Source organism: Mytilus edulis, chromosome 4 (assembly GCF_963676685.1).
Source record: "Mytilus edulis chromosome 4, xbMytEdul2.2, whole genome shotgun sequence".
Classification (NCBI taxonomy): domain Eukaryota; kingdom Metazoa; phylum Mollusca; class Bivalvia; order Mytilida; family Mytilidae; genus Mytilus; species Mytilus edulis.
The window spans coordinates 95497828-95522722 of record NC_092347.1 but is presented as its reverse complement, the minus strand read 5'-3'; the positions used below and the strand labels follow the sequence as shown (position 1 = coordinate 95522722).

The window sequence follows — 24895 nt, the reverse complement described above, 5'->3', positions numbered from 1 at the left end:
GTTTATTGTTTTGTTCACAAATCAGGTCGTGATTTTTTTCTCTCGTTTGACTGATTGTTTTACATTTGTCATTTGTGGGCAATTTATCGCTTACTATGCAGTATTGGATTTGCTCATTGTTGAAGTCGTATGCTGGGGGTCTATGTTGACATATAAAGTAAACTTTTACGTCATTAATTGTGGCTTGGGAGAGTTGGCTTACCACACTTCGTATTAGTATATTCTATTCATTGAAGACCAAAAAAAAGATTGACTGCCGGAGAATGTAGACTATAAAAAACACAGAACTTCTGAAGATTTAACAAGTTGCAGCCATCAAATTTTAAATAATTGTATGTTTATTGTATTGGTGGAAAACTTAGAGTGTCTGACATTTCCGGCATCCAGATTCAACAGTACTGCATATCACCTGTTCAACATGTTCAATGAAACCAGTGAGATTACTATATCAGTGGGTTGTAACCATGCAGTTTGAGAAATCACCTTACAGGTTGACTTTGCAAGTTTTTGTGCACATAGTATAACTCATCATATTTTTTTTATATTCGTTACATTAAAACCTACCTATATTTTTTAAGTTAAATTTATTCAGATTGGTTCGCTTCATCCGTTTATTGAAAGTATGAACAATAGTTTTATTGCCAGTGATTTTTTTTTTAATTATTTTTTTTTTATGATAGCCTAAAAATTGGTAAAAAGTTATCAAAGGTACCAAGATTTATAAAAAAATGTTAAAAAAATGTGAAAATCATCATTAATGGATACTTTCAAATGAAATTCACAGGACAAAAAGCCCTACCAAATTTGTGACTTTATGTCCTGTGGCTATCTGTCCGTTTACCTTTCAAATGACACTAGAAGAAGTGCACCACCATAAGATTATCACTGAGTTCTCACAGTTTTGTTTTATTATTAAAGTCATGTAAACCCCAACATCAGATTTAAAGAATAAGTTTTATTCTAGGAATTTTTGGCTCCTCAGAGGTGACACTCAGGTGTACATTCTTAAGGGGTCAAACGTGGTTTAAAAGACTCAAACGCAGAACTTAATAGATTTTTCAAAATCCAGATAAATCATAAATTATGTACATTGTTGTTGTTAATTTTGTTCCTGAATAGTTGGTACTAAGATAAACCTAAATTCAAACATCTAAATAACTTGATCAACCACTCCTGTGACTAAGACGTTTAGACACGTTAACTTCCGGGAAAACAAAAAAAAAACGTGAATCTTTAGGATGGGTGCTACTTTTATCATTTTAGGTAAACACAGAGTCTTTAAACTGTTGACAGATTTTATTTACTGTTTGATATGAAAACCTTGTGGAGTTAAGGCTTTATTTAAAAAAAACAAACTATTGAAACAGGAGACAGCATACGTCTATGCCGGCTATGGACAAATTAGAATAACATATGGTACTGGTCTAGTCCAAATAATTAATGACGTCTTAAAAGGCGTCACAGATAAAACTTAAAATAGCCTTTGAAGATGTCATAACCATTTGGATTAGTACTGGTCATGCTGGTAGTGTCTGTGTATAGTCAAAATAATTATGTGATTTATGAACTCTGATTACTCTGATGTCCAATGGCTGTCTTGCCAGACAAACTGGGGTTGTTGGTCCCACAGCCCCATCTTGTCTGGCTAAACAGCTGTTGGACGTCAGAGTAATCTCAGACTACTTGACCCCTTAAGCTTCTCACAATGTAGGCATCACAGCAAAAACATAAAATCGTCTTTCCAGGATGTCAATTATTTTTATTGCAGCGCAGGTAAATTATCATGTTGTCGTGCCTCACCCAGTATGGATTTGAGTAAACCTCTTTTATGTCTATGGATCCGTACACTTTTCGTTTAATGTATGGGATCAGTAGTGAACCATATAACTTATATATATATAGTAGATAACTTATGTGGTTCATGTTGCTTATTCTTTTAGTTTTCTATGTTGTGTCATGTGTTCTATTGTTTGTCTATTTGTCTTCTTTCATTTTTAGCCAGGCGTTGTCAGTTTATTTTTGATTTATGAGTTTGACTGTCCCTCTGGTATCTTTCGTCCCTCTTTTATAGTAGAAATGTCTATCCTGTCTATAGATTTTTGAATTTGGCTGCAACCAGATTACCTGAATCCTTTTCAAGCAGGGTTGGTAATTCCATATTAAAAAAATTATGACACATAGTGACATTGAAAGTTTTTCTTCTTTGACATCCCAGGAATTAATCGAAAGCGTCACAGCAAAAACTCAAATAGCTTTAACATGTTTAAAGACATCATAAATAATTTACAATGTATTTTGACTAGCAATACCCATGATTTATATAAAGTTTATATAAATGTGATCAGGTGGAACAAGGCTCAAATGAATTAATGCAGAATGTTCATATCTACTTTATTAAATATAAACAAAGAAGGCAACGACAGATCTGAAATATACAGATACATGTAATGACAAATAAATACAACTTTACATATAACATGTATAAATGCATATGATTATATATCATTTTGTAGCAAATAATGTATATTATGTATAATTGTACAATTGCAAATAAACAATAACATGAATAATGCAATGCAGGTAAATGACAACTCTGAATGTAAACAATTTGTTAATCAATGCTAATGAAAAATGTTCACTAAAGTAAGTTGACCATACTACTATATAAAATACTATACAACATTGAAAGTTAATTACAGATAAATAAAAAAATATAAAGTTTGAAATACAATTAGCAAAGTAAATGAAACTAAATAAAATATTTAAGTCAAAAACATTTAACCATAAACTAATTTGAAAAACCCTTAAATTTATTGTCGAGCCTGCAACTTTTGTTGCAGAAAGCTCGACATAGGGATAGTGATCCGGCGTCTACGGCGGCGGCAGTGTTAGCACACTTCTTAAAAGCTTTATATTTTAGAAGGTTGAAGACCTGGATGCTTTCTACTTTGTATATAGATGCTTCATGTTATGAAGTTTCCGTCAGTCACATGTCCAATGTCCTTGACCTCATTTTCATGGTTCAGTGACCACTTGAAAAAAAAGTTCAAATTTTTTGTAATGTTGAGTTCTCTCTTATTATAAGTAATAGGATAATTATATTTAATATGTGCGTACCTTGCATGGTCCTCATGTCTGTCAGACAGTTTTCACTTGACCTCGACCTCATTTCATGGATCAGTGAACAAGGTTTTGTATTTTGGTTTTAGTGGTCAAGTCCATATCTCAGCTACTATACGCAATAGGGCTAGTATATTCGGTGTATGGAAGGACTGTAAGGTGTACATGTCCAACTGGCAGGTGTCATCTGACCTTGACCTCATTTTCATGGTTCAGTGGTTATAGTTAAATTTTTGTGTTTTGGTCTATTTTTCTCATACTATATGCAATAGATTTACTATATTTGTTGTATGGAATGATTGTAAGGTGTACATGTCTAGCGGGCAGATGTTATGTGACCTTGACCTCATTTTCATGGTTCAGTGGTCAAAGTTTAGTTTTTGAGTTTCGGTCTTTTTATCTAATACTGTATGCCATAGGTCAACTATATTTGGTGTATGGAAATATTTTATGATCTTTATGTCAGTCGCGCAGGTTTTATTTGACCGTGACCTCATTTTCACGGTTCATTGCATAGTGTTAAGTTTTTGTGTTTTGGTCTATTTTTCTAAAAACTATAAGAAATGTGTCAACTATATATGTTGTATAGAAGCATTGTTAGCTGTACATGTCTGCCTGGCTTGGTTCATCTGACCTTGACCTCATTTTCAAGGTTCATTGGTCTTTGTTTAGTTATCTTGGTTAATGTTAAGTTTATGTGACAGTTGTAATAAAGCTTAGCTTTATACTTAGGACTATCAACATAATATCAATGATTAGTATAGAAGGCGAGACATTTCAGTGTGTGCATGCACTCTTGTGTAAATACCTTATAATGCTGACTACGGCTCTTAGTGTTGTTTCTGGTGTTACTAATTCTGCATTGACAATATAGTTAAAAAGTACAATATATATAGTCAAAAGGTGAACTGTTAATTTAGTCAGAACCAGATAAAACAACTATTAAGTAACGTAGTTTGTCCAAAAGCCATTGGTGAGTAAATATCAAAGAGCCCACACAGAGTATTTGGATTCTTTGAACCATATAATACAAAATATGTTCAATATAGTAAGATCATTATAGCAAAGTATAGTATAGGGTAAAATATATATAAACTAAGTACAAAGTTGGGAATAATATCAAATAGATAATATGTACATGATGTATATAAATAAACTTGTCCACATAAAGGATATTGACAATGAATAATCTTTATCAAGCCGGAATGAAAATAAATATACTACATGTACCTCACAAAATGCGGGATATAATTGTGTACAAAAGTGAAAATAAATTTCTATGCGCCATATCCAGATATCAGACTATCTACTGGAAGATTTTTTTGTTATCAAAGCACCTTACATTTAGAGAAGTTGAATCCTTATATACAAATTTTAAGGGAATGCTAGAAGTCTATTATTGTAGTTGAGGTACATGTAGCCAAAGTTCTTGGGGAGAACCACTGGGGCCAAAAGTTCACATTCTAGTTTAATTTCTGGTCTGGTACTAGAGTTGCATTTGCATGTGTGGGAGGATAAACATCCCCCTTCTTATATATCTGAACCAATCTGCTTAAAATTTTCAGATAATCAGAAGTTTTTTTGTTGAAATATCATATTATTATTTACATTTTGTAGTAGCATATGAATATACAATTGTAACTCATTATCATATTATGTGTATTATTTGATCATGCTTAATTAAACATTAATTCTTCTTAGCCAAGGGGAAGAATAATTGTGGTCTGAGGCCTTAGGCATACATTTTTAAGTAGGTTTGATAACACATTTCATGTTGTGTATGTGTTCTGATGAATAACTTACAACAATTTGATGTACATTTTTATAGAAAAATAAGGGATATGGAACATCGAACCAAGTGACAAATTCAGTTCATGCACAGCAAAAGATCAACACTTTTATTACTGTTTTTCATCTCAAAATCACAGTGAGGCCTTAAACACAGAGCATTAAAAAAAATCCCCAAAAAATCATCTCACATTGACCTACATGTAATGGCAGTTTAAGATAGTCCCTAGCATAAGTTTGAGTGTTATTCTTAACAAAATGAATCTGCTATTTGTGTTTTTGTACTTAGAATAGGCATATAATTCTTTGGGTCAAATGTACATGATGCACAGATGTATGGTAATGTTCCTGACACCAAGCTTATACATGTTTAAAATGTAATAACTGATAAGATCAATACACTACTACTGAATAAACATAGTCCTTATACATGTTATAAAAGGTTAAACAAGGATCTGAATATTTTATTTTGTAGGTACATCAATACTTGCTATATTTTTGGCTGGATACTTTGCTCAGCATTACCTACCGCCACCGAAACCTAAGATAGTTGGTATAGATCTTGGTAAGTATATTTGATGGAATATTTAAATCTAACCTTGTCTACCCTTAGCTGGGTTATTAATAAGAAATGAGAGAGGATTAACCCGGTTTGTATTTAGAACTTGATGGAAATATTAGCCATCCTGATTGGAGTAGTTTAGCAGAATTTACTCTACATTTGCCCTAACCAAAACCAAAGATTTTGGAGATTTTTTTTGAAAGGATACTTTATAATTGTTTATACTTTTTTAAAGGTACATGAATGAAGCTAAGCAGTATTTATGCCATATGTATCGCATGTCTTTTGTACAGATCTTTACAATTTTATTTTCTAGTTATATGTACATGTACTAATGATGATTAATTAGCACAGCTAAAATGAGCTTTATATACCCCCATGTTATCACAACTCAAAATATTTTAACAAATCTATGATGTCCTCATCAGAAACTGTATAAACAGTTCATTTTTCTAATGCTGTTTTATTTTCTTTAATATTAATAATTGTTACATGTTCATATACATTTACAGATTCAATAGGTACTATTTCTTTGACATACAGAATATAAAAATAAGAAGATGTGGTAAGATTGCCAATGAAACAACTTTGCAGAAGAGACCAAATGACACAGAAATTGGCAACTATGAGTCACTGTACGGCCTTAAACAATGAGCAAATCTATACCCCATAGTCATGATAGTCAGATATAAAATGGCCCTAAAAATGAAAAATGTAAAAAATTTCAAACAAGAAAACTAACAGCCTAATTTATGTACAAAATAATGAATGAAAAACAAATATTATACAAGGTACACAGCAACAAACAGCAACCACTATTACCAACAATTACAGGCTCCTGACTATGGACAGGGAACATACAAAGTGTGGTTGGGTTACAATAGTTTGAAGGAGCCAATCCCCCCCTTATGATATCCTTGTCTTTTATAAAGCTTTCTAGACTGTTTATCAGGATTTGTAGATATCATGAAAATGTGCTCCCTAGCTATTAACATGATTAAGGTGTAAATTAACATCAGTTGTAATTATATTTCAGGTACTACATTTTCTTGTGTTGGTGTATATCATGCAGTCAGTGGTAAAGTGGATATTCTAGAAGCACAAGACGGACATAAGTGTATACCTAGTGTTGTAGCATATAGGTATTTATACATTTATATAGCGAGAATAAATAAAGGGTTCAAAATACAAATGTAGTGTTGCTGTACCAGTGTGAGCTATGATACATTTGCTAAGACTCACACAAGGCTCCTACTACTTCAGAACATTGGTAAAGTGGTAAGACTTAACTTAGGAGAAGTGCTCATTCGCTTGAGGTGCTGCAAGGTTTGATTTTTAGAATAATCGTTATAATATAAAGAGCTACGTGTATATGTATCTTTTTTATTCAATTATTTTTATATTTTTCAAAATATATTAAGAATTCCATGAATACAATTAAAATATGACATTAAAGTTACACAAATATATTTTTCCTCTTGTCAGTAAATACCAAATTAAACGCTGATGTATGGTTGGGTACTGTCAATTTAGAAATTATTGCTTGTATCTATTATCAGAGAATGGACAAAAATGGGAAATGAAATATTGTTATTTTCTGAAAATCTAAAGGGATATATGTATCGGATATCAAAATGCAAGTACTTATTATTTCTTATTGCGAAAGTCATACCGTCGCATTATTCAAATTAATTAGAACCTGGCAATAACTTCTTAATTAACAGTATTTAATTAATGATAGGACACTAGTATCTAGAGTAAACTGATTTTTTCTTTGTTGATGATGAGTCTTTTGATGAGTAATTCTCTCTTGTTTTAGTGACGATGGAATACTTGTGGGATATAAAGCAGTTGCTCAGTCAGAACATAATCCTGGAAATACCATCTACGATGCCAAGCGTTTTATTGGTAAAGTATTTGGTAAAGAAGAGTTACAGACATTACAGAAAACCTATCCGTTTCAGGTAAAATAGAATAGAACCTGTGTCATTAACTTTTACTTTTGAGGTAGGATCAAATATATACAGTCATTACATGTAAAATGTGTCATAAACATGTACTTTATAGGTTGCATTTCTGTAAATATTGACAATGCAATTTCCCATAGGAACTCCTTTTACGGCTAAAACTGTACCACTTTTACTATGAAGTTTTGAAAAAAATCTTATCCTAGAATTGAAAGTTCATATGCACCACAATTTTTTTCAAAGGTCAAAATATAGGGCTGTGCGGCATATTTTCAACGTTTATATGCCTTGAACTTCTCAGAGTTTAAACTTACACTAATTTTCTTAACTACCCCTACCTCGAATGAAAGGTTACCACAGATTTCAATGTAAACAATATGCACATGTTTATTTACTGGTAACATTCCCAAGTTCTGTCTCTGCGATATGGAACACAGAGAGCATAACTGGGAACCAGTATGTAAACAAAATTTATTTTCTATGAATATTCAATTACTCCCCAAAAGAGGCGTGTTTTGAGAAACAGCTGTATTTACAAAGTGCAACCTTGAGATATGATCAAATATGACATGTGTCATAAACCTATAAGTATGAGATAAAACATAACATGTATCACTATCAGATAGAAACCACAGACCTGTATCAAGAATACTGTCATTTCTAGTCATTTAGGATATATTGAAAAAAGTGAAAAAGCTACTTTTTGGGCATATCAGCTGAAAATTGACTTTTTTCCTAAACTATTTCATCATTCATTACTTAACATTGAATAGTGAATAGTGAACTATTTCGAGAAATAAAAGCTTCAGAGAAAATGCAATGGGATTTCCGTTATAATTTATATTTCAAAAGGTCAAAGCTTAGGACTTATTTTCGAAATTGTCATTGCTGATGATATAAAAATCTGGCAAGAATTGTACACATGAGAGTATAGGAGTCAAACACATTCTTGAAAAAGGTTTTCAATTGTTTTGAATTAAAAAATAAACCGACTTATAGCACTGTTCTAGTTTATAATTTGTTTTTCATTATTATTTTTACAGTTGGAAGCAGATGAACATGGAATGATACGATATGTTATATCCGTCAATAACACAGAACAAAGGGTGAGACCAGAGGATATAGGATCCACCATTATAGAATTTCTAAAAAATGTTGCTGTCAGGAATCTGACTTCTCCAGTTACTAAAGTAGTAATGTCAGTACCTGCTGAGTTTGATCAGCTTCAGAGAAATTATACCAGGAAGGCTGCTAATAATGCTGGTAGGTTTTCTCATAAGAGTACTTAGGGTAAAGATATTCTTTTCTATCATTTAAAAAATAGGGAGAAGTGGTATGATTGTCAATGAGATATCTATACACCAGAGTTTTTTAACAACAAAAACCCAAAACCCTAAAGATGTTAATCAGGTAGTAATTCCTCATATTAAACTTTTTATATTTTAGGTTTAGAGGTATTCAGAATAATAAATGAGCCAACAGCAGCAGCACTAGCATATGGACTGCACACTAAGCCAAGTCTAAGTAATGTTTTAGTGATAGATCTTGGTGGTGGTACATTGGACGTATCCCTACTCAATGTTCAGGGAGGGATGTTTCTCACACAGGGTATGGCTGGTAACAATATACTAGGAGGAGAGGATTTCAATGAGAGACTTCATTCTTATCTAAAGACTGTGATAGAAAAGCGACACAAACAGCCATTGACTGACAAAGAAGATCTACAGACATTACGTTTAGCAGTGGAAGATGCTAAAATAAATCTAACAGCATCTGACCACACATTTCTTAGTATACATTTGCATTCTTTAGGTAAAAATTCTTTATTTCAAGAAAGGATAACTAGATCTAAATTTGAAGAGTTGAACTCTGATCTTTTCAGTAAGGTGATAGATCCTATACAAACTGTTTTAAAGGCTACCAATTTACCTCCAGAAGAAATAGATGAAATAGTGTTAGTAGGTGGATCAACTAGAATTCCAAAGGTTAGACAGTTGATACATAAATTCTTCAACAAGAAACCCAACACAAATATAGACCCTGAACTGGCAGTGGCAATGGGCGTGTCTGTACAAGCTGGTATTATTGGAGGAATGTGGCCATTGACTGTCAGTGCAGTAGAACTACCCACCAGAGTCAAGAAAATACAAATCAACTGATCATTATTTATTGTTTTAAATAGGGGAGATGAAAGCAAAATGTGTGAATGATGAAAGAATGAAAAAGTGAATGAGAATTATAAATGAGATAGGGCTATGAGAAGGGAAAAAGAGAGAAATAATCTGAGAGGGGGGTAAAATTGTTAATTTTTAAAGGGTACGCAAATATTAACAATGTATTGTATAATGATCTGAAAAACATTTCTGCAGTACCGGTTAGCTTTATTTTGTGTCCAAATAATTTAATTTATATGATCATGATGATCAATCTTTATTTTGTGCTACAGATACATTGTACATTAACTTGTAATTGCTTTGTTTATCATTACTTGATCATGGTTATTTTTAATATATTTTCAACCTTATGTAAAACTTGAGGGAAAATTCAGCAATTTAAAGGTGAATTTTAATTCAACTTTTAAAAACAAACCAGTGTAAAAATACTTGAAAAATTTGATATTCAGATCAACTATTGCTAACTCCATGCCTTGTTAATGTCAAAAATCAAAATAGGTAGAAATTTTATTGTTTTAGATAAGGTATGCTCCCTCACAAAACTTTAGAGAGAGAGTTTTTGTTTCAAATGTATTTTATTTCAATCTGATTGAAGTACAGATCCTGCGTCCAAACTTTGCATTATTTTAATCAGATTGATTTAATTCAGTCAATTGACCTTGTTTTAATGGTATGTTTTACCTTAATTTTCATTGTCATATCTTCCTTGGACTTTTATGGTAGTGTTCTGGGGTTTCCTAACTTTTTTTGGTGTTATAGTACTAATAAAGTTGTCATCACTAATTAGTTAACTATATATACATCTTTATACCGTATTGATTACTCATACTATGTACATCTTTAAAAGATTATTCGTGTGTGTTATCAATCTCAATCTGAGTTTTCAATGATAATGCCGGGTATTTTTTAGCTTGTTTTTCTAAGACATTCCATGATAGAGATTAACCTTTGGTACCATTAACTGTACTGTTATTACAATGTATGTAATTCTTTGCTTGATTGGTGTTGCTTTTGTAAAATGCATCCTTTGTACTCACAGAGTAGCTTTATAGATTAATAGAATTTCAGCAATCAAATGTAAGCAAGACTCAACTTGCGTCAGTCTAGATCTGTATCTTCCTATAACATATTTTTAATTGTATCTTGTGATACATTTATCAACAATCAAGACCACTGTTAGTGTATTTTGTATTATTTAGTGGAAATATTAGATAACCCACCTTTAAATGTAAATAGTCTTTATAAGCTAAAAAATAAACCAACAGAACTTTAAATACCAAATAAGTGCTAAAACAGTGTTATGGTTCTTACAAACTGAGAAGAAACTGAATAGAAACAGATAATAACCAATACATGTATATTAAAACCTTTGTTTTTTAAAAAGTGATATCAATCAAGAATTAGTTTTTATAGTTATTTTTCAATTATGTTGATGAACTTGAGAATCCTATATTTTAAATGTTCAAGGACAACAGCCATTAAGCAATCATTCCATAATCAAATTGTATTTCTTAATAAAATGCAACATTCATGACTGCCCTTTCCTCCCATGACCCCATCACTATAATTCATAGGAAAACTAAAGGAAAACCTGATATTACTTGTAATTTCAGAGTTTGTGCTTATATATAGAAATATAAGGATTGTCAATCTTTTTGTAATATTAAAGAGTTGTAAAAGCAATGTTTGTTTACAGTTTCCATGCTTCACACGAAAAGTAGTTCGGTCAATGCTTGTACACCCCAATAAAGCAACAGGACTCATTCAATTGTTAAATAAGTTTTAATTGCCAGTTATATAGTGCATGTTATTTTGTCTCATTATGCTGGACTGTATGTTATGTCAAGAGACCTGTAATGACTGTGATATATTTATCTTGCCTTTTGTATTATATATGTGATCCACTATGTAGATCATAGTAGATATCTGTAGAACATGATGTGATCAAAGTTATATTATTTTTCTTTTAAAAGTTGATATATATGTCAAGGTAATCATTTTGTATAATTGATAAAAAGCACCATTGTAACAAAAATAGCAACACACATGTCACTTGTTAGGTTCATCAAATGTAAGTAGATTATGTAAATTATTGTTTAATTTATTTAAGAGAGCATTCCATTAATTTAAGTATATTTTATATGACCAATATGTTTGTGCATGTACCTTTCAGGTATTTTAAGTCAATGTAAATAAGAAAATAGTATTATGAATGAATTTGCTTAATTTGGCAAATGAATGCATTCTTGAATTGAACATTTTGTTATATCAATAAAACCGGTTAAGAAACATGTACAGTTGTAAGAATGAGAAAGATTTTTAAAATTTCAATCAGAAATTTTGTTTGAAAAGATATACAGCTGTAATCTAGTATCCCACCATCTTTGTTGTCATTTTCCTCACATTAACATATTACTCACAATACATTCACAAATCATGGGTATTATCAGTTCTAAAGACAGGGGATAGGCATTTGAGAAAGAGATTCAACAAGTGTAACATATGGCATACTATGACAATTGATATTTTATATGCTAGATAAGTCTCATGTTATAGAAATTTGTCTGTCTGTCTGTATGTGGGGGAGAAATATAGTTATCACACTTGATGCTGTGGTAGAACTAAGTATGTAAGTGATTCAACATTGACAGATCCATCACCAAATCTATCCGTCAATGTTTTTAATGTTTGTTTAAGATTTTTAAAAAATCACTGAAGAGAGATACTGGTAAAAGCTTTTGTATTTGAGATACTGGTATTTTTAGTGTGTGTGTGTATGTGATATTAAATTAACTGTTATTTGTTTTATGAAGACATTATTATGATACTGTCTGTTATTTAAGCATTTGTTATCTTGTCATAATGTGCAATAAATGACTTTGAAATGGTTATTATTTTCAAATCTTTCTTTTCCTATCAGTTATAATATATGCTAGATAAGGAGGCTGGAGTATGATCATTCCTTCATTCTGTAGGTTGTCTTTTTATTTCAATTCAACTGTGAAAAAACAAATCATTAAAGTTGTGTTTGAAGATCAATAACTCTTCAAGGAGTAATCATAAGATCAATGAAGGGTTTGGTAAATGTTGCTGCACTGATCCTTTTGGGTAAATATTTGCAATCAAAACCCTATGTTACTGACTTGATATCTAAATCTTCCAACGCATATCACTACCTTTTTGATACACAAAATATAGTACATTGATCATAACATTCTACACATCCTATCCATGAACATTTCTAGAGATTTATGCTCAGATATTCAAGTCAGAAAATGATGTTACATCTGTCAAGAAAATTACATAACTTTTGTAAGGAGCAGGAATCTAGTATGATCCTGTTCTTAAAATATAAATTATGCCATTGTTACAGCCATCTTTACAAATTGGAGTTATCTCCCATTGCCCAGAATTTTAGTTGAATCAACTCCAATCAATGCTTTATACAATGCAATGTTTAATTTGACATCTCAGTGATAAATTAACTCAATCTTTACCTTTCTGTGCTAACAAGCACTTTGGTTACAATTCTAGCTCTTGTGGTTTTCTGCATCTACTGCATCACCAATTGTTTTAAATTGTTGTGTTAAGGTCCGTTGATGGGGAACCACTTGTGTTAGGTTGATGATGTTTGGTAAAGTTTTATTAGAGGTTCAAATCTAATGGAGATTATTTGACCCACTGATCTCAGCCATGGTCCTTTGACTTTGAAACTTTCAATGATTTACATGTTAAAGTTTGTGTTTATGCAACTCTAATGGAAAACACTAATGGCAGAATACGTTGTAGTGAGAGGATGATTTAAGCTTAATTTAGCAATGGACATATACAGTAGTTGAGGTTACAATATATGGGGACAAAGTTAATTAGTTCATTCAAGCAGAAGTACGTCAACGTATAATTATAACTCAAACTCACTTATTCCTATGACAGGTCAGCCATCAATAATCTGTGAAAAGGAGGTCAAGGTCAGATAAATGAAGCAAACAGACATACACTTTACAATCATTCCATACACCAAATATAGTTTACCTTATTGCTTGTAGTATTGGAGAAAACAGATTTAACCAAAGCTTTATAGCATTGTCTAATTTTAAATTAACTATGAAAATGAGGTCTAAGACAGACAATGACCATGTTTAAGCAATCATTCCATACACCAAATGTAGCTGACCTATTGCTTTAATAAATATGGTAAAAACAGATCGTCAGATAATAGCTTATAGTATTTCAAGAACAGACCAAAACACAAATTCGTTACATTGACCAGTGAGGGCAAGGTCACATAACTATCAGACAGACAAGTAAACCTTACAATCATCTATTGAACAAAAGTAATTGACCTATTGCTTATAGTATTCAAAAACAGATCATAGCACAAGAACTTAGCATTGACCAATAAACCATGAAAATGAGGGCATGGTCAGATAATAACACCCTACAATCATTCCATACAGCAAATAAAGTATCTATTGCTTTTCCAAAAACCGGCCATGTCTGAACTGTACCCTTTACAATCATTTCATACACCACATATAGTATTAACTACTGCTTATAGAATTTGAGAAATTAACTAATTATGTAACTTTTAACTTATTTACCGATTCATGAAATCAGATCAAGGTAAGGTGAACCTTGTCTAGACAGACATGTAGAAGTTGCAAGGAACCCATATACCAAATAGTTATCCTAGTAAAGTAATAATAAGTGAGAAATACACATGACAAGAAAACTATAATTTTAAAATTTCGACTGGAGATGATAATAGACAGAAACTTTGTAACATAAGGTATCTGCATACAATGTCAAGGTTACATGAAATAATTCAGTAGTAGAACTATTTTTTTACGAACAATCCAAATACATAACTAGTGTGTATATAAATAAAAGTGTGGTTGTTGTATTAGTTACCTTATGTAAGATAAGGCTTAATATTTCCAGAAATCTATGGCTTGCGAGAATTTTTTTGAAAGACACCTCTAGAATTAATCTCAACCCAAGCATTTACACAATTTGACATGATTTTAATGCACCAAGATCATGAAATGTAATTTAAATCTATTTTATTTTCATTTTATACATCTTTGCAAGCTCTACTGCATTTTGTTTTGCATTCAAATTTAGATTCAGTTCTTTTTTTTTTTCAATTTCAATTTTCACACAGCAAAATTGACAGTGTTTGTACTTGGGTTACATGGGGACTATTATACTAACATATTAGTATAAGTTAGTATAATAGTCCCAGGGTCACAATACCGGCACATGTAGATTTACAAGGGGTTAACTATATACCAGCCATAAATATGTGCATCTGCTATAAATCACTAAATATAGATATATTTAGAATTTCATTTCTTGGAGTTTACAAAGTGAAAGCAGCATGTAATATCAGAATAGTTAATTGAACATTTATAGATAACAGAGAAAACACCTTTGTCAATATGGTTCATGCCAGAAAGGAAACACCTATGGCTATACCTTGCTTCACAATAATTATGTTGGCAAGATAAAGAACTATAATCAAATGCAACTAACATATTTAATTCAAACAAATCAATAATTCAATTTTATTCTGACATATATATTCAAGGAACAAATTTTGGTTTTTGTATGTCCACACCAAACTTTTCCATTTTTGTTCTTTTTTGATAAGGTTCATACGGATCATCAACAAAGTAGGTTTTCTTCTTCCAATATTTTGTGACCATTTTGTCAAGAAGTGTAGACTGTGAAGCATTACATACAACATGAAGTCTGTGTCGCCACTTTTTTTGCTGACCCATTCTCCACAGTTTTTTGCTTCTTCCAGCCCTGGTTCGGATCCATAATCCACAATTTAGTCTTTTAAATCTTTTGAGAACATTTTTGTTTGATTGAGGTTTACCCTCTTTCTTATCACAAACTATTGTAGGTTCTGCCCAATCCATTCTGGTTCTCACAGAAGTTTGAACAAGTGGCATGTAATTCTGTAAAATGCTTCTCCTACAAATAAATCAATGAACATCTTAAAAATTGTTCTAAAAAGTTTTAATCTTCGTATGTTTTCAATGTCAAAAAATTATGTTGAAAAAAATAATCAAAACAAGAATGTGTCCTAAGTACACAGATGCCCCACTCACACTATAATTTTCTATGTACAGTGGACCAGGAAATTTGGTTCAAAAACCTAATTTGGCATTGAAATTATAAAGATCATATCATAGAGAACATGTGTACAAAGTTTCAAGATGATTGGACTTCAACTTCATCAAAAACTACCTTGACCAAAAACTTTAACCTGAAACTCGCACTATCATTTTCTATGTTCAGTGGACCCTGAAATTGAGGTCAAAAATATAATTTGGCATTTAAATTAGAAAGATCATATCATAGGGAACATGTGTACTATATGTCAAGTTGATTGGACTTCAACTTCATCAAAAACTACATCGACCAAAAACTTTAACCTGAAGCGGGACAAACGGAAGGACGTACAAACAGACGAACGAACGGACCCTCAGACCAAAATTATAATGCCCCTCTACTATCATAGGTGGGGCATAAAAATCTGGAATTGCAAAATAAAATAGACAACCTTTTGACAAATTTACACTCAATACCTATCATGTCTATAGTCATGATAGTAAAAACACTGTACAATCATGTACATTATCTTAAATTTTTTCCATAGGCCTTAGATACTTAACCTGTTCCCTGTTGTCCATGTTGACTGGAACAGTAAGCAGGTCAACTTATAAATCAATGAAATTCTTTTAGTTACATATTTAAAATGAATCATACCAGATCTTCTTATGTCTACTGAAGACAGTAAGAAATTTTCTGCATTTTATATAAATGTTTAAAAAAAAAAGTATACTTTATATTTGTTGCATTAAAAAAAAAGTATACTTTATATTTGTTGCATTAAAGCAGGTCAACTTATAAATCAATGAAATTCTTTTAGTTACATATTTAAAATGAATCATACCAGATCTTCTTATGTCTACTGAAGACAGTAAGAAATTTTCTGCATTTTATATAAATGTTTAAAAAAAAAAGTATACTTTATATTTGTTGCATTAAAATTATCTGACTTTCAAATCTTTTTTTTCTCTCAATTGGTGGCATATCTGAGTTTGATTTTAAGCAATATATACATCACCTTAAGGGAAATGATCCATTGGGAAGAATACTGTAGGTACGAGCAGACTGTATTGGTGTATACAATCTATTTGAAATGGTTAATGCTGGCTTCACATGACAACATGCTGAAAATGCTTTGCACAGGGGAGGTAGTAATCCTGAAATAAAAAAAAACATTATGAAAAATCAATGAAAGATACATGTATATTAATGTATGATAGTATTATTGATTATTACATGTAGTATGACAAGTAGTACTGTTGCAAAAAAAAATCAAAAAAAAGTATAACATTATTGAAAGTTAAAAAAGACTTTGCCCACTTTCACAGATAACATCTGTCGAGTATTACCAATAAACTATAATCATCAATCATGGGTCTCATTAATTAGCGACAAGAAGAATTTTAATTTAGGGACAAGAAGTGACAAGAAGAACATGAAGAAAAATGTTAGCAACAAGATTCTTAACTTTGATACACCAAACATGCCAATCTTAACCAGTACATACCAATTTAAAGCACAGGGAAGAAAATACGTCGAGGAAAATGCACCAGAGAGGAAAACCACACATTGGGATAATACACCTTATCGCTATTTGTCCGCCATTACTGAAAATCACACAGGTTCCCTTTAAAATTTTGACGTCATAAAACAAAATATCTGACGCCACAATGCAAAAGTGATTGTTGTATGCGTCAAAAGTTCAAGCGGACGGGTCAGCCGGGATTAGCGTTAAGGTGTATTCGTGCCAACAGGCCTTTAAAGATTGAGATTGAGGACTCTGTTTAATATGGGGACAAAGTCCCCAATTACGGTTGAAAAATCAATAAACAATTTTTTTTTTTTAATTTTTCATTCTACTAATGAACTCAAAATCGTTAACTTTTTTTTCAGATCTCCTTCCTGTTCCGGTCTTGTTGGCATGAGACTTTGAATAAAATGTATATTTATCAACATATCAACAAATATAGGAAGGAATTCAACAGCCAATAATTTTTAATAATTGTTTGATATGAAAAAAACGTTACCTGATAACAGCGTTTCTTTGTTTACATTCAATATGACGTCATAACTTAAATAACGTCACAATTAAATCCCTAACAACAGAACCAATATCGGAAACGTTACGTTATTTCCGTTTATCAACATGTTTGAATAAAAAAAAATTAATACAGACTTCGTCCCCATTCACAGGTAATGCCCGTCTCATATTATTGATTTATTCATCTATGCACTTAGCTGTAAACTGATTTAAGGTATATTATCCTTGATAGAAAATTATACTTATTTATATTAGTAATTTCAAGGACGTATGTTAGTTATACGTCCTTGGTAATTTATATTTATTCTATAGAGACTTTTTTTTAGAGTGAAATATACAAGCGAACAACACACACTAAAATGCTGAAATAATGTTGTCTCCTGCTCGTGAATAAATGTATTCAGGAAATTTCATTGAATGATACAAAATTGTGCATATATAGTGATAAATTTTCGGTCTCTGTTACCTGTAAATTTTTTCATGGGCGCTGCCATTTCTGAAGTTGGTCTATTACACTACAAAGATTGGGTCACCTCCGGTTGTTCGCAGCTGGGATCATAAAAAAAAGTTGACGGTTACCTAATTCATGTTTGTTTCACAACACACCACAACGGAAACTAAAGACTAAAGGATTATTACCAAATTTACGGATGCTTTATTTAAGGCAGTGACTATTTTGCCAGCACCGGCAAAGTAGCAAATGTGTTATCGGTGCTGAAAATTGAAATATGTTATCATACTGGCCGATAATTAGGTATGAAGAGGCCACGTTAAAACCGGTCCAACTAAAAAGCGCCCGGGAGCGTCAGGGAAAAGAAAAGGCACCCAGGAGAATAGAATAATAATATTTTATAACAATAAATGTTTTCCCCGAAAAAAAAAAACCATTGATTCTTATCCCAGGAATAGATTACATAAGCCGTATTTTATGGAAGGGAATATCCGCCATAGTTATAAAAAAAATATTTGAATATGTAACATGCAATTTCTTTATTTGTAAAATATCATTTCTTAATTTGTAACATGTACTTTTTCTATCTGTTACATGAATTTCTACATTTCTTGATTTGTGAAATGTTTCTTCGTTTGGGTCACGTTTTGGAAGATCGTGTCAGTGCAATTGTTACCGCTGCCAGTCGCCCAGCCAAAGGGAAGTTACGTTTCTAAAGACTGAAAACTACAAGATACAAATCAAGAAGTTTTACATGTCTGGAATGAAATAGTTCCACATAAAAAGAATGTGGAAATTCATGAAACGAATGAAGAAAATACGTTTACAAATTAAGAAAGTGCATTCTTCTTCTTCTTCTTCTTCTTCTTCTTCTTCTTCTTCTTCTTCTTCTTCTTCTTCTTCTTCTTCTTCTTCTTCTTCTTCTTCTTCTTCTTCTTCTTCTTCTTCTTCTTCTTCTTCTTCTTCTTCTTCTTCTTCTTCTTCTTCTTCTTCTTCTTCTTCTTCTTCTTACCTTAGCCGTATTTGGCACATTTTTTTGGAATTTTGGGATATATCAATGTTCTTCAACTTTGTACTTGTTTGGCTTTATAACTATTTTGATCTGAGCGTCACTGATGAGTCTTATGTAGACGAAACGCGCGTATGGCGTATAAATCATAATCATGTTACTGTAGCAGACAGAGTTATTAGTTAATTTTTAGCTCCCTTTGGTAAAACTCTAAATTTCATATTTGATGTATTTCATTGTTAATTAATTTACATGAAGCTTATTGAGGATATATTTGTTAAATTACATAGCTTTTGCTATTTTAATTCATTGGTTAAAGATATTTATTTATATTGTAAAGTTTAATATTTGCATCGTTGCAAATTCTTTGGTTACCTTCTGTGAGAAATTTATATATTTTATATAAGTACTTTTAGATTCTTATTTTGAATCCTCTGAGGACTGACATTCAATCCTACCAAGGAAAGCCAGGCTTTCCAACCAGAGTTTAGGTTAGTGCATCTGCTACATGCCTCCTTAGTATGATAATGTGAAATCATAATGAATGCTCCATTTCTACACTTTTGGCTTTACATAATAAAAGTTGTACTTTGTTGATTAAATTATATATTGTTTTCAGTTTTTGGTTTTCATTTACTTAGATATATTATAGCGCATCACTTTTGGCATCAGTCGTTTTCCGCACACATCAGTTTACAAACTAGAATTAACTGTGGTCCGCATCCCCGAATCTTAGGCAGAATTGTTCCTACTACATTTGGTAGTGCGGGTGGGGTGTGGAATTCTAAAGCAGCTTTTCTGGTTTGTAACTGAACAAAATTATATATAAGAAATGGAGCAGACATTTGAGTCAGTTATTGGTGCTACTGGATATGACAGTCCTAATCAGAGCAGTTTTGAATAGTTATTTCTGGGGTATTTTATTTTCATAGTTTGGTTCATTTTGTAAATGTTTATTCAGTTATGATGAGGTTTGAAGAAAAACCTTGTTTGTTTGATGGTATAAGCATTGATATTACAGATTATTTTGTTCATTTTGAGACAGTTTCTCTTTGGAATCAGTGGAATGAATTTGAGATGGCATGTCAGTTGATAATGAATTTGAGAGGTGATGCTCAAACTATCTTACGTTTCTTAAAGAGGCCACAGTTATACGATTATGACTGCTTGAAAAATGTTCTCATTCAGAGGTTCAATCCTAAGGAGAGGGTGGCATATTTTAAATTTCAACTGCGAGTTTGTAGTTTGAAGGAAAATGAAACAATTTCAGAATTTGGTCAGCGTTTCAAGATACTTGCTCATAAGGCTTATCCTGATAATTTTTCAGATTTGGATTCATATTTTACTGACTTATTTACATCATGTTTGAATATTGAGATGGCTAAATTTGTCACTTTTAAGCATCCTCATAGTTTAGATGAGGCTTTATCACTAGCTATTGAATATGAAGCTGTTCATTTTTCTGGTGATCATGAGATTATTGATGAGACAGAAAGTTTAGATTGTTGTAAAACAGTTCATAACAGTTTTGAAATTTTAATTAATATTTTGAGAAGGCGATTGAAATCACGTAGGAAACATAAACCTAAGAGATGTTTTAAATGTCACCAGTCAGGTCATGTCAGGTCTAAGTGTCCAAATATGTCTATCAAAGTTCATGCTAGAGATGAAAGGTCTGCAGATAGTCAAGTAAAGCTCTCAGAAATAGGCGGGATGTTGAGGAATGATCATTGTAGTTCAGATTGTGTTACCTTTGTTTAATATGGTTGTTTTTACATTGTGTTGTAAATATATAGTTATACTTTATTTTTATGTCAATGTACTCATAGGTGTCATGCGTCTCAGTTTTGACTGTTTGGGTTTTTTTCAAAGGGAGGGATGGCGCACATCCCAACTTGTTTTATTTTTCATTTTCAATACTGGCTTGAATTATGGCTGATCCTCTGTGTAGTTTGAAGTGTAGACTGTTAGCTAGTATTAAGTAGGAATTGGTTTGTTTTATGAGTTGTTGCTCGTTTGTCTGGATTGTAATCTCTAGCCAATTATTTATTATTTGGAGAGTTTACAGGAGACCGACTTCTTGACTTTTGTCATGGCAGAAACCAATAGAGTGAAAGTTAAGCTTAAAGTTAGGAACACTTCTAGCCTATACAGATGGATCTGATCCATTATTTGGTACCATGTAAAGTTTGGGCATCGTTTAACTTTATTTTGAGAACCTTGCATACAGATGGACCCGATCCATCTCCGGTGGCACAACGTCTGTGTTACCGTTATCAACAACGTTGGAATGCAGTAAAAGAACCCGGTGGTACACGTCAAATGTGCCACTGTGAGATCAACATTGGTGGACATTGCCTGGTATAACTTTTCATGTTGGATTTCAACCGTTAGCTGTGCCTTATCCTATATGCCGTTCCACTGATTCTGAAGCCTACTTACAAAGAAGACCTCAAGTTGCGTCCGTTATCCTTTGAAACTGATGCCGATGTTTGTTTGTGTATGTGTTAAACAGTGACATTTATCTAAAAGTGATAGTTTTACATTTGCTTGAAAGACATTTTATCTGATGAACGTTGATGGACTTTTGTTAAATTTCACCGTCAAATGTTATTTCATATACATTTGTTTTCGAAGGGAGGAGGAGGGTATCAGACTGGTGTTGCGGTCTCCTTGAACAGTCTCGTGATTCAACTTAAACTGATGTATTTTGGATTTAATGTTTGATCCTGACATTTGGATTTTGCGTACATATTGATGCAGATACATGAATTTGATAGACATTTCAGTTTGCAGACTTTAATTGATGAAATTTTTCGTTTGTCTTAGGGGGGAGGAATGTAGCAGACAGAGTTATTAGTTAATTTTTAGCTCCCTTTGGTAAAACTCTAAATTTCATATTTGATGTATTTCATTGTTAATTAATTTACATGAAGCTTATTGAGGATATATTTGTTAAATTACATAGCTTTTGCTATTTTAATTCATTGGTTAAAGATATTTATTTATATTGTAAAGTTTAATATTTGCATCGTTGCAAATTCTTTGGTTACCTTCTGTGAGAAATTTATATATTTTATATAAGTACTTTTAGATTCTTATTTTGAATCCTCTGAGGACTGACATTCAGTCCTACCAAGGAAAGCCAGGCTTTCCAACCAGAGTTTAGGTTAGTGCATCTGCTACATGCCTCCTTAGTATGATAATGTGAAATCATAATGAATGCTCCATTTCTACACTTTTGGCTTTACATAATAAAAGTTGTACTTTGTTGATTAAATTATATATTGTTTTCAGTTTTTGGTTTTCATTTACTTAGATATATTATAGCGCATCACTTTTGGCATCAGTCGTTTTCCGCACACATCAGTTTACAAACTAGAATTAGCTGTGGTCCGCATCCCCGAATCTTAGGCAGAATTGTTCCTGCTACACTTTACAACTATTTACACCACTGGGTCTATGCCACTGCTCAGAGGCGGATCCAGGGGGTGGTCACCCGGTGCCGGTGACCACCCCCTGGGTTTGCAAAAATGGTGCACCATGTACCAAAAAGTGGTGCACCTTGAACATTTTGAAAAATAAATTCGTCGATCAAATCAATTTGTCTATCGTAATCACCAGTCATAAAGTTGTCATTACTTACCTTAAGGCTAAATACATGTACTTTGACAGGTATGTTTATACAATGAACATGTAATCAACAATCGCTAATTATTTGATCGATTTCTTTGATGTTAATTAAGGTGTAAAAATGAAGAGACAGTCCTCAATCTTAGATGTTTTTAGCAGATAATTTATACTTTTTTACATTACGTTTATCTAAATTTTTAAAGTTTGTATAATAACTTTTCTCGACCAATAATATTTTTTTACTGTGATGCCAAAATTCAAAAATAATTTTAAAGTTTTAAAGTCACATAAATATTTTTGCGCCTGTCCCAAGTCAGGAGCCTCTGGCCTTTGTTAGTCTTGTATTATTTTAATTTTAGTTTCTTGTGTACAATTTGGAAATTAGTATGGCGTCCATTATCACTGAACTAGTATATATTTGTTTAGGGGCCAGTTGAAGGACGCCTCCGGGTGCGGGAATTTCTCGCTACATTGAAGACCTGTTGGTGACCTTCTGCTGTTGTTTTTTTCTATGGTCGGGTTGTTGTCTCTTTGGCACATTCCCCATTTCCATTCTCAATTTTATTTTTTATATATTGAATGAATACCCCCGTTCCATCATCTGTTTGTCTAAAAGTTTCGTTCATTCAAATTTTTTAGTAACTTATACCCTCTTTCCTTCAGGAAACGCCACAAATCAGCCCCTCTGAAGTACCAACGACTTGTAATGGACCTAGCATTGATACGAATAAGAGTGATCAGATTAAAGAAACAACCCCCGACTTACATACATGTATAAGTTCAGTGAGTGCTGGTGGACGTTTCGTCCCCGAGGGTATCACCAGCCCAGTAGTAAGCACTTAGGTGTTGACAAGAATATCAATTATATGGTCATTTTTATAAATTTCGTGTTTACGCGTATGGCTTATCATAAGCCTGGTACCTTTGATAACTCTTTGTCCTTCATATAAATGGGGATATATACGATGCTACATCAAAAGTAGTGTGTAGATAGTGTTGTTGCACTTTTATATTTTAGATTTCAAAATTACATATAAGTAAGTAAGTAAGTAAGTAAGTAACTATAAATAAGAGTATATAGAAGAACCAGGCCTGTCCTTGATCAAAACGTAAACTTCGTTAAGTTTGTTTTATTTCATAATGCTGATATATACTAAGAAAAGAACAATCATGCTCCTCAGATGAATGGTCGGTGCTCTGCTGGAATTTATCAGTTTTAAAAACCTGAGACACATTTTTGAATCATGTGATACAACAAACATATCATTTAGTAAAACTGACGACGCTAATCATATAAGGGAGCAACCGTTTAACTTTAAAGGGGGTATGGTTTTTTGTCTGAGTCAGAAATATTTCCAAAACCTATCGATCATTTTTTTTTCAATATTTAACACCATAAGGTATAGCCGGGAAACTTGGAATAGAATGAAATTCAAAACAGTGTAGCTGTGGCCATTGATTGACACATTAAAATCATCCATTGACTGGGACAATTTACGTGAACGTTTGTCTGTAACGACCACTGTTCACGACGTACCTACGATAGACATTTAAACTGTGGGGTCACCAAAGGTTTCTTAACGCCTTTAATTATAAAATAATTCGAAAAATTAATCAGGAATAACCTTTGTGTTTTGATTTATATAATTGATAGAAATCAAAATATCGTGTTATTTCTGATTAATTTTTCGAATTACTTTATTTAGGTGTTGAGAACCTTTGGTGACCCCATAGTTTAAGTGTCTTTAAAAAGTACATAGTGAGCATTGGTCGTTACATACAAACGTTCACCTAAATTGTCCCAGTCAATGGATGATTTTAATGTGTCAATCAATGGCCACAGCTACACTGTTTTGAATTTCATTCTATTTTGTTTGTCATCTGCTTGACCAGAATACTTTTTTCGTCAAATTGTGGATCAGAGTAATCAGTGGGGAAAATATAACACACCATCGAAGTTAATTGACTAGTCTCCTGTCCAATAAGAAGGCACTCGGGCTAAAGTTACATGGAATTGATGTAACAAT

The 24895-nt window shown here is 32.2% G+C and overlaps 2 protein-coding genes across 2 annotated transcripts; one reads left to right on the top strand and one right to left on the bottom strand.

Annotated features, from left to right (window-relative positions):
• The first annotated feature begins 1173 nt into the window (after positions 1-1173).
• LOC139521122 (heat shock 70 kDa protein 13-like) lies at positions 1174-12500 on the top strand. The gene is made up of 7 exons (XM_071314424.1): positions 1174-1263; positions 5384-5473; positions 6507-6612; positions 7290-7434; positions 8481-8700; positions 8884-12153; positions 12231-12500. Exons 1-6 carry the CDS (start codon positions 1239-1241, stop codon positions 9594-9596), a joined length of 1299 nt encoding a protein of 432 aa, XP_071170525.1. The 5' UTR covers positions 1174-1238; the 3' UTR covers positions 9597-12153; positions 12231-12500.
• A 2636-nt stretch (positions 12501-15136) lies between these two features.
• On the bottom strand, positions 15137-18384 carry LOC139521121 (large ribosomal subunit protein bL35m-like). Its single transcript, XM_071314423.1, has 3 exons — positions 18242-18384; positions 16753-16891; positions 15137-15593 (listed from the first exon to the last, which is right to left on the bottom strand). The coding sequence occupies exons 1-3, from the start codon at positions 18267-18269 to the stop codon at positions 15197-15199; spliced, it is 564 nt and encodes a 187-aa protein (XP_071170524.1). The 5' UTR covers positions 18270-18384; the 3' UTR covers positions 15137-15196.
• Between the last annotated feature and the right edge of the window lie 6511 nt (positions 18385-24895).

What these genes read in the sequence shown, in the direction of transcription:
- LOC139521121 (XM_071314423.1), bottom strand. Translation starts at nt 18,269, where the DNA reads ATGGCAGCGCCCATGAAAAAATTTACAG. An exon ending in GCCCATGAAAAAATTTACAG is followed by an intron (nt 16,892 to 18,241) that starts GTAACAGAGACC and finishes TTTTTATTTCAG; the next exon opens with GATTACTACCTCCCCTGTGC. An exon ending in AATGGATCATTTCCCTTAAG is followed by an intron (nt 15,594 to 16,752) that starts GTGATGTATATA and finishes ATTTATTTGTAG; the next exon opens with GAGAAGCATTTTACAGAATT.
- LOC139521122 (XM_071314424.1), top strand. Translation starts at nt 1,239, where the DNA reads ATGGGTGCTACTTTTATCATTTTAG. An exon ending in CCTAGTGTTGTAGCATATAG is followed by an intron (nt 6,613 to 7,289) that starts GTATTTATACAT and finishes CTCTTGTTTTAG; the next exon opens with TGACGATGGAATACTTGTGG. An exon ending in GAAGGCTGCTAATAATGCTG is followed by an intron (nt 8,701 to 8,883) that starts GTAGGTTTTCTC and finishes TTTATATTTTAG; the next exon opens with GTTTAGAGGTATTCAGAATA.